The sequence below is a fragment of the Eleutherodactylus coqui genome, chromosome 7 (assembly GCF_035609145.1).
Source record: "Eleutherodactylus coqui strain aEleCoq1 chromosome 7, aEleCoq1.hap1, whole genome shotgun sequence".
NCBI lineage: Eukaryota > Metazoa > Chordata > Amphibia > Anura > Eleutherodactylidae > Eleutherodactylus > Eleutherodactylus coqui.
In genome coordinates, this window is record NC_089843.1 from 185,568,577 (window position 1) to 185,582,787 (window position 14,211).

General features: G+C 41.3%; 1 protein-coding gene across 1 annotated transcript; it reads left to right on the forward strand.

Moving 5' to 3' along the window:
• Positions 1-731: 731 nt before the first annotated feature.
• Positions 732-8,165, forward strand: LOC136573006 (protein starmaker-like). The gene is made up of 7 exons (XM_066574093.1): positions 732-869; positions 965-1,032; positions 1,338-1,364; positions 2,357-2,539; positions 3,136-3,156; positions 4,954-5,112; positions 7,232-8,165. The coding sequence occupies exons 2-7, from the start codon at positions 979-981 to the stop codon at positions 7,436-7,438; spliced, it is 651 nt and encodes a 216-aa protein (XP_066430190.1). The 5' UTR covers positions 732-869; positions 965-978; the 3' UTR covers positions 7,439-8,165.
• The last annotated feature ends 6,046 nt before the right edge of the window (positions 8,166-14,211 follow it).

Genomic DNA, 14,211 nt, shown 5'->3' on the forward strand with positions numbered 1-14,211 from the left:
TATATAAATAACGATTGTTATTATTATTATTATTAAAAGCGAATGAGCTAATGATGATTTTTATGCCTGCATAAAATGAACGACGAGCGAAAAGCGAATGATTCTCGGCCGTCGTTTGGCTCGTGTTTAAATTTTGCTTGCTTGAACGGTTTTTGTGATCGATAATGTTCTGTCTAAAAGTACCCTTAGTTTCCTGAAGTAAATCCATGTAGGTTTTCTTTAAGCTGGCTATAGACAAAACAATTATCATTAGGAACCTAAATGATTTTAAGTGGAACAACTCTTTAGAAACTGGGAACTATTTTCAGTGCAGGTCCCGGTCTTATCTTTGGGACAAAAGATAATACTTTCCTGTGACTTGATAACTTTTTCTAATCATTATTCCTCTGAGTCACTGATCCTAGCATACATGACCTTGAATACCTATGTGTTAGTTTATATTACTCATCACCAATACACCCAGACAGGTAAATTCCTTGACCACAATGTAGTCTCTTTGGAAAAACCAAATCAAATCACGGCTAAGCTTCCTACATATTGCTAAATAGTATGCATCTGAATGAAAGCAACTAATTATAATGTAGATAAACAGCAGTGTCAGTGCAGAAGCCTTCACATTCTGTTGACAGAAAAACCACAAAACCAAGGGGAAGTGTGGGTGAGTGGGGGCAGATCAGGTGGTCAGAAACCTCACGGTGTCACAACCCTTGCCTTGTACGGATTGGCTGTCGTGGCCTGTAGACATGGTTTAAATTCTGCGAGACCTGGCCATCACATCACAACATCACTCCTGCTTGTCACACGATCCACTGCTGAATATTGGAGAAGAGCTCTCAGTAATTTGCAGCGTCATCTGGACTGCAGACAAGGTAAAGCATTGCAAAGCTATTCTGCTGCGTATTCATAGACTATTCCAATAGGTGAACATGGAAATAATTTTAATGCAATAAATCTTATTTTATAGATATTGAACTGAAAATGAAAACTGCTGTGTTCATCGTCTGCCTCATAGGCATTGCCTGCACATTACCTGTGAGTAGCTCTATTATCCCACATAATATACTAAAGTAAACACATTCATCATTTTGAATAATATTGTAATTTCTAGGATTATAAATTGTGAGACTTATTTCCTAATCAGGTTCTTACATTGAGCCCTTTAAGGTTTTGCAGTGTAGTTTATATACATACATTTAGATTGGGTTGCATGTCATATTTAAACACGATGAACCCTATAAAATACAATGCCAGATTCTGCAATTATTGCCCAGATGGAATGCTTAAATATTAAACGCAGAAAGCTTAAATAATTGTTTGCTTCTTTTTTTAATTTGCAGTTTTCAAATGCAGATTCTTCACATCAGGTTAGTATGTCATAATCTGTGATACTATCAACTTCATATAGCAGAAAAGGTGGCACCATATAGTGATGCACAAAAAAAAAACTCCTTGTCTAAAGGAACATGCTTTATTGTTTCATAGTTTAAAAATTAGGCGACGTTTCGACTTGTAGAGGTCTTTTTCAAGCCAAAAAACAGATGAAACAAGGTATGGAGTCCATGTTCCATACCTTGTTTCATCTGTTTTTTGGCTTGAAAAAGACCTCTACAGGTCGAAATGTCGCCTAATTTTTAAACTATGAAACAATAAAGCATGTTCCTTTAGACAAGGAGTTTTTTTTGTGCATCACTATATGCTGCCACCTTTTCTGCTATACGTGTTTCCCCAAGGGGCTTATGTCCATAGCCCTGTTGGTGGCTCTGCATCTATCTAATTAGATTTTTTCGCTACAGAGAACAAAGATTCTCCTCTACTTAAAAATACTATTTTTCTCTAATTTGCCTCCCCCCTAGTATTTCACTCTGGTGGGGTAGAGTGAGTGCCGTGGTTTTTTGCTTACTACTGTATACTATCAACTTCATAGACTGCATTTCTTTCTTAGAGATGTAGCAGAGCTCAGCTTGTCTTTTACCTTTTTCTCTTGGGCACCATGATCACTCTCCGACAATCCGATGGCAAAGTATGTTTAGCCTTGTGAAAAAGTATATAGTGCCCAACTAAGTAACAATAGTTGTAATAATAGACAGTAGAAAAGGCTTAAGGGTGCTTTCACATCTGCATTGGAGGGTTCTGTTTCCGCTCAGCGCTTTTTCTTCCGGTATTTTATGCTGGATCTGCGACAGAGGTTCCAACGAAGATGTGAAACCCCCCCCTTAGTGACCATTTATTAGCTTCTATTTGGCATGCTGTGATCTATGAATTAGTAGACCCCAGTACCCCTGCAAAGAGATAAAACTGAATTATAAATGGCTACCAGTAATGGTTCGTATATCTTGTATTGTCGTTGTACTTTCAGAGCTCAAGTGAAAGCCACAGCAAGTCTATATCAGATTCACATCCAGATTCGTCATCATCCTCATCAGAAGAAAGGTTCAGGACAGCTCCAACTGTGACTGGGGCAACAGATGCAACAGTTCAGTCTATTACAGACAATTTTGCAAGAGGAGACAGCCTGCGCCGCAGACGTGCAGTTAAAAAGGTAAAGGTTTTCTAGATGTAAACTATTATACTTATATCTATTATCAGAGTGCATTTTGGAACAAGGCATAATGTATAACAGTTATCTCTCATTATATCATATACTGAACTTGTCCATTGATTGCATAGCATATTGCAGTATACTACTCATATATGTAGCAATAGAAACACATAAAGAAAAAAAACAAGAGACTGTACTCATTGTGTTCGATTTCATCCAAAACGAAGCATTTTCCTTTCCATATAAACATCTATAGCTATGCTGTTAAGTCTTGGCTATATAGTCAGAATATAAAAAAATCTAGTATATCCTCATTAGGCATATTGCTGTTACGGATATAATATTGTTATAAAGTATCATACATTTACCAGAACCTGCACTAAATAGTCTGCTGATTTCAACTCCATAAAATATCACAATGAGAAAGATGTATAAAAACTAGTGTAAAGGAAAAGTATAGGCGCTGCCCACAGATTTGCAACCTTGACTATGCAAATGGGATTGATAACTTGATATTGCCCCTTTGCAACATAATTTCATTTATTTGCTACTTTAGAAGCACAATGTAAACTTCTTTCTGTTTTTGTTTCTTTCAGTCTTCAGAATCTTCACACCAGGTTTGTATAAGACTTTCTTTCTTGGTGGTCAACACCTATAGCATTATACAGATATATATACACAATAACAATATACAAAGCACCTATATACATGGATTAGCCATCATGGCCATATTGTACAGATTAAAGGTACCTTTACAAGGACAACTGTTGGGCACATCAGCCAGCCCATCGACTATCGCTCCTGTGCTTTCATACAGGAACGATAGTCATTCAGAGATAGATGGTGGAGCACGGCGAAGATCTCTTCCGGCTGTCCACCTCCGTTCACTGCAAACAGGCAGTTGTTCATAGATGAATGACTGCCTGTTTACACACGCTGGTAGTCATTTGGTTTTTATGTGAGCCAAAAACCAAGGGACTCCAACAAGTGAGCGATTTCTCGATCTGTGCTCTGTCAGTGGCCGTGCGTACATGGGATGACTATTGCCCAAATTTTCGGGTGATAATCACCCTGTTAAAGGGGTTGTCCCGCGGCAGCAAGTGGGTCTATACACTTCTGTATGGCCATAATAATGCACTTTGTAATGTACATTGTGCATTAATTATGAGCCATACAGAAGTTATAAAAAGTTTTATACTTACCTGCTCCGTTGCTGGCGTCCTCGTTCCCATGGAGCCGACTAATTTTCGCCCTCCGATGGCCAAATTAGCCGCGCTTGCGCAGTCCGGGTCTTCTGCAGTCTTCTATGGGGCCGCTCGTGTAGAATGCCGGCTCCGTGTAGCTCCGCCCCGTCACGTGCCGATTCCAGCCAATCAGGAGGCTGGAATCGGCAATGGACCGCACAGAAGCCCTGCGGTCCACGGAGACAGAGGATCCCGGCGGCCATCTTCAGCAGGTAAGTATGAAGACGCCGGACCGCCGAGATTCAGGTAAGCGCTGTGCGGGTTGTTTTTTTAACCCCTGCATCGGGGTTGTCTCGCGCCGAACGGGGGGGGGGGTTAAAAAAAAAAAAAAAACCCGTTTCGGCGCGGGACAACCCCTTTAAACATACCTTCAGCCTATTATTGTGTGCAAGAATAATGCAAATGCAGGTTAAGCAATTTCTGCTAAAGGGCGATGATATAGATCTTTTTTTCATACATTCGATATTTGAGATGATTGCATTTCTAAAGTGGTCGCCCAAACACGGGTGAGTGTTCAATATGTTGTGTATTATATATTTTTTCCCTACATTTCTGGTCCTTGATTGACGGTTTCAGTCTTACATGATGCTGATAGGGGTAATCATTCATATTACTAATTGCGGGCAGCTATAGGGTAGAGATATAGGTAGCAGCCACTGTCCGACTGAGGTTTGGCCGAGACATGGCTGAAAAGTGCGTCAATATACTATTTTTTCTACTTATCAACACAGTTTACAAGTGGTTGTCCTCATCATTTTTTTTTCAAGTACACAGCAGTCCTTTTCTACATGTTAAGTCCCCCGTAGACAATAGTGTTTAGTAGTCTGTACCCAGCGGACAATTCTATAATGTATCTAAGGTTCATAGAGATGGATGTTTTTTATGGAATGTAGAACTTATTAACTACAACTGTCTCTATTTACTACATATTTATTTCCTTTAATTACAGCACCAACATATTCCACAGCTCTATATAGAGACTGTCAACATTAACATTGATCACTGACCCCAATGGGATTCACAATCCAATAAGCATGTCTTAAAAACAAGCACACATACATATATACTGGATGTGAATGCATATAGGAGGAGAACATCCAAACTCCATGCAGATGCTGTATATGCAATGTAAATTGTTAAGTAGTGTTTGTTTCATCCATGTTTTTATAGGACACAAACTCAATTGAAAGCCACAGTGTCTCCACATCAGATTCTCACCCAGACTCTTCTTCATCATCAGAAGAGGTCAGGACTGCCACTACTCCCGATGGAGCAACACCTGCACAGACAAGAAGTAACTCACTTCGCCGGAGACGTGCTCTTAATTTGGTAACTTACTTTTAAGTATGGTGCCTATACTGTATTCTGTCTAAGACCAAATTGTTTTCTGGTCATAATGGTTTTAGTCAGTAGATTCTTTTGTCAAGATCTTATAGGGGTTGTCCGGTTATTGGACAACCCCATTTTAATAGGACCCCCTGGGGTAATATAATAAACAGAGGGATGCTTACCCCTCTGTGGTGTTGGGATCCAGCGCTGCGGTCCCCGGGTTTGTTGTAACAAATGATGTTACAGGAAATCAGGTGACTGCTGCAGCCTCTTGTTCTTGAACTCCTGGCATCATGGCGCTCAAGACGTGAGCGCTGATGCCAGGAGAATGGATGGTGACATTGCAACCTCTTATTGGCTGCAGCAGTCCCCTGATTTTCATCATCTGTCACAGAAGTCTACGGGACTGCAGCGGACTGAAGTGCTGGATTCCGGCAGCTGCAGATGGTAAGTATATCTCTGTTTGTTATTTTACCCCAGGGGATCCTATTGAAAAGCGGTTGTCCAGTAAGCAGACAACCCCTTTAATATATAATTGCTGGGAAAATAGCCCAGCTATTCTTCTAGTGTGAAGAGGGGATTAGCCAAGCTGGATCTTTTTGATTAATCCACTACAGAATAACTCAAATTGAAGTGACTCCTCCTACGTAAACATATGCACATTTTAATATACATTTTTCATATGAATCTAGAATAAAAAAATAAATCAATAAGATAATAAAGAATAAAAAAAACATGCATTCATGTAGGTTATATGCATCCATAGGGATCTACTTACATATCCCAGCCAGGGTTCCTGCTATCAGTACAGAGTCTATATAAACTGCATATGATTATATCTTGTATGGTAGAAACTAAAGAACTTTTAGTGATAAAAAGCACAATATTAGATGAAAAATAGGATGATTTTCTTGTCATTCTGAATGATCTTTCAAGCACTTTGCTTTTATAATTTTATTCTGACGTTGAGCCGCGCTGCAAATTTTTCTTAATGCCCATTCAACTTCAGAACATTTCAGGTTTCCGATTACTAAAGAGAAGGGCGATCAGGGAGCTCACAAAACAGATACGCAGTTAGAAGACAACTGTTGGCTCACATAACTCTCTGAAGAGTAAAATGAACCAATCCTATTAAGAAACCCATGCCTCTTAATAACTCTAGAGCATGTTGATTTGTCTTTAAGCCAGAAAATGAAATTCAGGCCCGCTATGAGCAGGCGTAGATTTGAATAGCTTTTTGCACCATTTTCTGGCTTAAAACATAATAAATTGGTCGATCCACCATTGGCTACATCCCTCCCATTAAAGCCCACTCCCTTTTTCAACACTTTTCAAAAGTGGTGAAAAGAGTAAAAGGTCACATTATAAAACATAAATGGCATTAGACAAAATTTGCAAGGTTTTATTTTTAGGCGAAAAGCCCTTGATTACTTTTTGCAGTAGTCTAAAAAGACAACCAGCAGACTTTTATATCTCCTATACTTATGTTTAGGAAATTATCTAAATTAAAATCAATTCCAAAGAGGTTAAAGGGTAGAGGCTTTGTCTGTCTTAGAAACCCCATTTTCAAAAATGCTATTAGGACGTCCTGAACTAGTAAAGGAGCATTCAGCATTTGAGACCTACATCAATTAGCTGGAGTTAGGGTGGTTTGACATCTGTGTCGAAGCCTCTGGTCAGAGGTTCTGTCTTAGATCTGGCTGAAAATAGCAGAAGAAAAAGTGCTGCACTTGTCCAAACGCTGGGCGGAAAGCAGGCGGACCTCATTGTCTATAATGCGCCGTTCGATTCTGTTCACAGACGGAACCATTCGGCCACAGGGATTCCCTTTTCCTGTTTCCCGAATGCAGCAGGAAAGGGAATCCCCAGCGCAAGTGTGAAAGTACCCTAAAAGATACCTACAAAGATCATCTCTTCTTCTGGAGGACCTAACACATCCATGTGTTACACAGACAGCCTGTTGGTTTCAGTGGATACTGTGGGTCATGGGAGCAGGACACTCAGTGATCACTTTATTTTCAGGCAAACACTCTAAAATAAAGGATTGTTAAAAAAAAAAGATAAAACACGTTTTACTCATATCAATGTAGAAACTTGAACATGTGTTTCCTTGGCACAGATTGCTCATGGAAGCTCCTCACATCATTCTGAAGAGAGTTTGACCACTGAGAGCACAAGTCATCAATCCCATCCTGAGAGTTCAGAAGAAAGCCATGAGTCTAGCAGTAAGCGGAACCTACTGCAAGCTATCCTTGCTACTACAGCAGATCCAGACACCTCCGAAGAAAGCTCCGAGGAAAGGACAACTCCCGTATTCCAGCCCTGAGCAAGAGAACCTTTCATTGCATTATCTTCTTGCCTACTGTCCTCTGTCTTTCTATTTGTGTGAATGATTTCTGTTCTGTTCTGTCATTGTAATGATTCATTGAGCCTGCTCAGAGTTTATTTTATATGCAAATATGAAGCAATGTCAGAGATGCCTTCTCACTCATTTAGAAAGCAGCGTGCAACGCAAATATCATGATTTTCAGTCACTTAGCTGGTCTTAGCTTTGAGAGGGGGCCCTCTCCTCCCTCCATGTGTAGGACCTCCCCAACACTAGCTTATGCAAGTGTCTACAAAGTTCGAGCTGCTATAAAAATACATAAAGATCCATTGTGGTTTCTTAATGTCACGATTGGAAGTAGCGCATCGAGTTAATGCATAACAATTAGCCTATTGTAAATCATAGCTGCGCTTGCTCTGAGGAGACATCATTTAAATTATGGATATAAATGTTTATTGTATCGGCTGCTGATGTAAAATGAACACTTCCTTTAGAGACTACTTCTATAACACTAGGGACATGTATGCAATTTCCAGTGTCTTGTGCATTGCAGAAATACAGAATTTTCTACTGCATGCATTAATACTTGATTGTAATGTGTAATGAACTGTATAGAATGACCTGCCTATATGTTTTACATTTTTTCTGACTCTTCCTCTGTATCTCATTTACATAAATATCACATTTTGGTATTTTTAGTTGAAATGTAATAAACAGTTAAACAAAATATTCAGTTTTACATTGCGTTATTAAGGGAAGGACATTATGATTGGTGTTATGGTGGCATGTATTGTGGCAAATCTCTCCTCACCCACATACAATAGGTCATCCACTATCCTACATCTTAATGCTTAGGAAAGGCATAGGATTCAAAACCATTTCCGATATTACTGTTGGGTATGCTGCACTCCTTTCATTTGTTGAATGCTATGATGCCCGCCTTCTCAGGCATGCTGGGAGTTGTAGTTTTGCAATACATGTTAACATAGGCGTAGCGTCAGGGGGTGCTGGGGTCGCCATGGCGACCCGGCCCCTGAACTCAGGGGGCCCCATGGCCGCCCTTTGCAATACCAACATGCACATTTAGTGCATTAATCCCTGGCCGTTTTGACTGCAGCAAAATTCTCATCATGCGGCAGCCGGAACGGCCAGCGTGAGAGGAAGGCTAGGCAGAGCAGGGAGGAGGAGGGAGAAACTCACATGGGCCGGCAGAGGAGGATGGAGGAAGTCACATGGGATGGCAGGGGAGGAGGGAAGAAGTCACATGGGGCGGCAGAGTACAGTGATCATGTGCTGCCCCCTGCTTCCTGCTGGACGGGAAGCTTCTGAGTTGCTGGCTTGCTGCTGCTGTCACATGAAGGAGAAGTGGACCGGGCCCTGGGGTAAGTGCATATGTTTGTGTGTGTCTGTCTGTCTCCCTCCTTTATCTATATACTATCTATCTATCTATCTCCTATCTATCTATCTGCTTTCTATCTATCTGCTATCTATCTATCTATCTATATATCTATCTATCTCCTATCTCTCTCCGATCTATCTATCTATCTATCTATCTATCCCATATCTATCTATCTATCTATCTCCTATCTATCTATCCCATATCTATCTATCTATCTATCTATCTATCTATCTCCTATCTATCTATCTAATATCTATCTATCTCATATCTATCTATCTCATATCTATCTATCTCTCTCCTATCTATCTCTCTCCTATCTATCTCTCTCCTATCTATCTCTCTCCTATTTATCTATTTATCTATCTAGCTATCTCATATCTATCTATCTCATATCTATCTATCTCATATCTATCTATCTATCTATCTCATATCTATCTATCTCCTATCTATCTATCTATCTATCTATCTCATATCTATCTATCTATCTATCTCCTATCTATCTTTCTATCTATCTGCTATCTATCTATCTCTCTCCTATCTATTTATTTATCTATCTATCTATCTCATATCTATCTATCTTTCTATCTATCTATCTATCTGCTTTCTATCTATCTGCTATCTCTCTCTCTCCTATCTATCTATCTCATATCTATCTATCTATCTCCTATCTATCTATCTATCTATCTATCTGCTTTCTATCTATCTCCTATCTATCTATCTATCTATCTATCTGCTTTCTATCTATCTGCTATCTATCTATCTATCTGCTATCTATCTCTCTCCTATCTATCTATCTGCTTTCTATCTATCTGCTATCTATCTATCTATCTGCTATCTATCTACTATCTGCTATCTATCTATCCTATATCTATCTATATACTATCTATTTATAGATAGTATATAGATAGACATGGGATACATAGATAGTATATAGATAGCAGATAGATAGATAGTATATAGATAGCAGATAGCTAGTATATAGATAGATATGGGACAGATAGATAGATAGTATATAGATAGCAGATAGCTAGTATATAGATAGATATGGGACAGATAGATAGATAGTATATGGATAGCAGATAGCTAGTATATAGATAGATATGGGACAGATAGATAGATAGTATATAGATAGATATGGGATAGATATTAGATAGATAGATAGTGTATAGATAGATAGTGTATAGATAGATATGAGCTAGATAAATAGTATATAGATAGATAGTGTATAGATAGATAGTATATAGATAGATATGGGATACATAGATAGTATATAGATAGATATGGGATACATAGATAGTATATAGATAGCAGATAGATAGATAGTATATAGATAGCAGATAGATAGATAGTATATAGATAGCAGATAGCTGGTATATAGATAGGTATGGGATAGATAGTATATAGATAGATATGGGATAGATAGTATATAAATAGATAGATAGATAGACAGTGTATAGATAGATAGTGTATAGGTAGATATGAGATAGATAGATAGTGTATAGATAGATATGAGATAGATAGATAGATAGTATATAGATAGATATGGGATAGATAGATAGATATGGGATAGATAGATAGATATGGGATAGATTGATAGATAGATGTGGGATAGATAAATAGTAGATAGATAGATATGAGATAGATAGTATATAGATAGATATGGGATAGATAGTATATAGATAGATATGAGATAGATAGATAGATAGATAGTATATAGATAGATAGACACGTGTTCAGAAAATGCAGCTTGAAATCATGGCATTTTTACCAGGATTTCGAGCAGCGTTTTCAAACACAGGTTACAGCGTCTGACGGCGCTTTTTAATGCACCCCATCGAGGTGGTGTGTTAAAAACCATGACAACGCAAAAATAGAACAGACAGCTCTCGAAAATCACAGCGTTAGAAACACCGTGTTCGAGCGCAGATTTGAGTAAGCTCATTAAAATCTCTGGGAGTGTTGTACTGCGGTTAGTATGGGGCTCGGGACACCGCGCTAATAGCGGTTAAAAGCGGTGTGTGTGTGAGTGGCCTGTGGGGCTACAAACAAATGTTAATGTGCAGGAAATGCGTCATGTTTGGAAAGATTACGCCAAGGGGGAGATCATGTATGCAGCACGATCTAGGTATGGGTACAGGGGAGTGTGTGGTGGAGGCCCGGGGGGGGGGGGGCCCAAGCTGAACTTTTGCACCCGGGCCCCATAGCCCTTAGGTACGCCCCTGCATATTAAGCAAGTATTACTGTTAAGAAAAAAAAAATTGCTATAGCCTAACGTTATCCTCCTACTATTTTGCAAGAAGGTAGTACATGATTGAAGTTTAATGTTTTGAGCCCTGCCTTTTATTATTTTCAACTTTTGTGTATCTCAATGCACTTTTCAACAACTTTTGTAGCTATATCATGCCCTGTATAACAGGCTATATAACATGTATCTGTCAGTCCACATTGCCCTATTTGAAGAGAAATTATGTTTAATCAGCTTTTATTAAAGATTTGCAAATATTAATACAAGAAACTGGAGGTGGTCACGCAGGACACTGTGGACAAGTATAAAAGCAGTCAACAGTGCAACAATTGCTCTCAAGCCCTGAACTTGTAATTATTGGCATTTCCTTTTAATTTTCCAAAATTCTGAGGTTATTTTATTGTCGAGTAAACATAAGGGCCAGTACCTGAGAAAAAGTAGGTAATATAACACAGCCATTCCCAATAGGTGATAGTCAGCAATTATTTACTTCCCACCCTGCATAGTGACCTATGCATATGTCACAGGGATTGCCTGGGAAGTAGAGATGAGCGAGCACCAAAATGCTCGGGTGCTCGTTACTCGAGACAAATTTTTCGCGATGCTCGATGAAGTCAATGGGCGACTCGAGCATTTTTGTATATCGCCGATGCTCGCTAAGGTTTTCATTTGTGAAAATCTGGGCAATTCAAGAAAGTGATGGGAACGACACAGAAACGGATAGGGCAGGCGAGGGGCTACATGTTGGGCTGCATCTCAAGTTCTCAGGTCCCACTATTAAGCCACAATAGCGGCAAGAGTGGGCCCCCCCCCCAACAACTTTAACATCTGAAAAGCCCTCATTAGCAATGCATACCTTAGCTAAGCACCACACTACCTCCAACAAAGCACAATCACTGCCTGCATGACACTCCGCTGCCACTTCTCCTGGGTTACATGCTGCCCAACCACCACTGCACGACCCAGTGTCCACAGCGCACACCAAACTGTCCCTGCCCAGCCTTCAGCTGCCCTCATGCCATGCCACCCTCATGTCTATTTATAAGTGCGTCTGCCACAGGAAAAGCAGGCACACACTGCAGAGGGTTGGCACGGCTAGGCAGCGACCCTCTTTAAAAGGGCCGGGGCGATAGTCCACAATGCTGTACAGAAGCAATGAGAAATCCAATCCTGTGCCACCTCCATCTGGAGCTGCACACGTGGGCATAGCAATGGGGAACCTATGTGCCACACACTATTCATTCTGTCAAGGTGTCTGCATGCCCAAGTCAGACCGCGTTTTTTTATAAATAGTCACAGGCAGGTACAACTCCGCAATGGGAATTCCGTGTGCACCCACAGCATGGGTGGCTCCCTGGAACCCACCGGCGGTACATAAATATATCCCATTGCATTGCCCATCACAGCTGAGGTAATGTCATGTTTAATGCAGGTGGGCTTCGGCCCACACTGCATGCCCCAGTCACACTGGGATTCTTTAGAAGTGGACACATGCAGTTACAACTCCGTGTGGACCGACAGCATGGGTGGGTGCCAGAAAGCCACCGACGGTACATAAATATATCCCATTGCATTGCCCTGCACAGCTGAGGTAACGTCAGATAAAATACAGGTGGGCTTCGGCCCACACTGCATGCCCCAGTCAGACCGGGGTTTTTAATACATAGACACAGGCAGGTACAACTCCCTAATGTGAAGTCCGTGTGGACCGACAGCATGGGTGGCTCCCTGGAACCCACTGGCGGTACAAAAATATATCACATTGCAGTGCCCTGGACAGCAGAGCTAACGTCTGATTAAATACAGGTGGGCTTCGGCCCAAACTGCATGCCCCAGTCAGGCTCAAGTTTTTAATAAGTATACACAGGCACGTACATCTTCCTAATGGGAAGTCCATGTGGACCGACAGCATGGGTGGGTCCCAGGAAGCCACCGGCGGTACATAAATATATCCCATTGCAGTGACCAGCACAGCTGATGTAACGTCAGCTTTAATGCAGGTGGGCAAAAAATTAATTGGATTACACTGTAGGCGAGTGCCCACAAAAATTGCTGTATCAACAGTACTAATGTACATCAGAAAAATTGGCCATGGCCAACCAAGAGGGCAGGTGAAACCCATTAATCGCTTTGGTTAATGTGGCTTAATTGGTAACTAGGCCAGGAGGCAGCCCAGTTAAAATAAAAATTGGTGGAGGTGAAAGTTTCAACGCTTTAATGAGCATTGAAACGTATAAAAATTGTTTAGAAAAATTATATGACTGAGCCTTGTGGGCCTAAGAAAAATTGCCCGTTCGGCGTGATTATGTGAGGTTTCAGGAGGAGGAGCAGGAGGAGGAGGAGGAATATTATACACAGATTGATGAAGCGAAAAGGTCCCCGTTTTTGATGGGGATACAGAACGATGCTTCCATCCGCGGGTGCAGCCTACGTATTGCTTAGGTATCGCTGCTGTCCGCTGGTGGAGAAGAGAAGTCTGGGGAAATCCAGGCTTTGTTCATCTTGATGAGTGTTAGCCTGTCGGCACTGTCAGTTGACAGGCGGGTACGCTTATCTGTGATGATTCCCGCACTAAACACCCTCTCTGACAAGACGCTAGCCGCAGGACAAGCAAGCACCTCCAGGGCATACAGCGCGAGTTCAGGCCACGTGTCCAGCTTCGACACCCAGCAGTTGTAGGGGGCAGAGGCGTCACGGAGGACGGTCGTGCGATCGGCTACGTACTCCCTCACCATCCTTTTACAGTGCTCCCGCCGACTCAGCCGTGACTGGGGAGCGGTGACACAGTCTTGCTGGGGAGCCATAAAGCTGTCAAGGGCCTTAAAGAGTGTTGGCCTGCCTGTGCTGTACATGCTGCCTGATCTCCGCGCCTCCCCTGCTACCTGGCCCTCGGAACTGCGCCTTCGGCCACTAGCACTGTCGGATGGGAATTTTACCATCAGTTTGTCCGCCAGGGTCCTGTGGTATAGCAACACTCTCGAACCCCTTTCCTCTTCGGGTATGAGAGTGGAAAGGTTCTCCTTATACCGTGGGTCGAGCAGTGTGTACGCCCAGTAATCCGTAGTGGCCAGAATGCGTGTAACGCGAGGGTCACGAGAAAGGCATCCTAACATGAAGTCAGCCATGTGT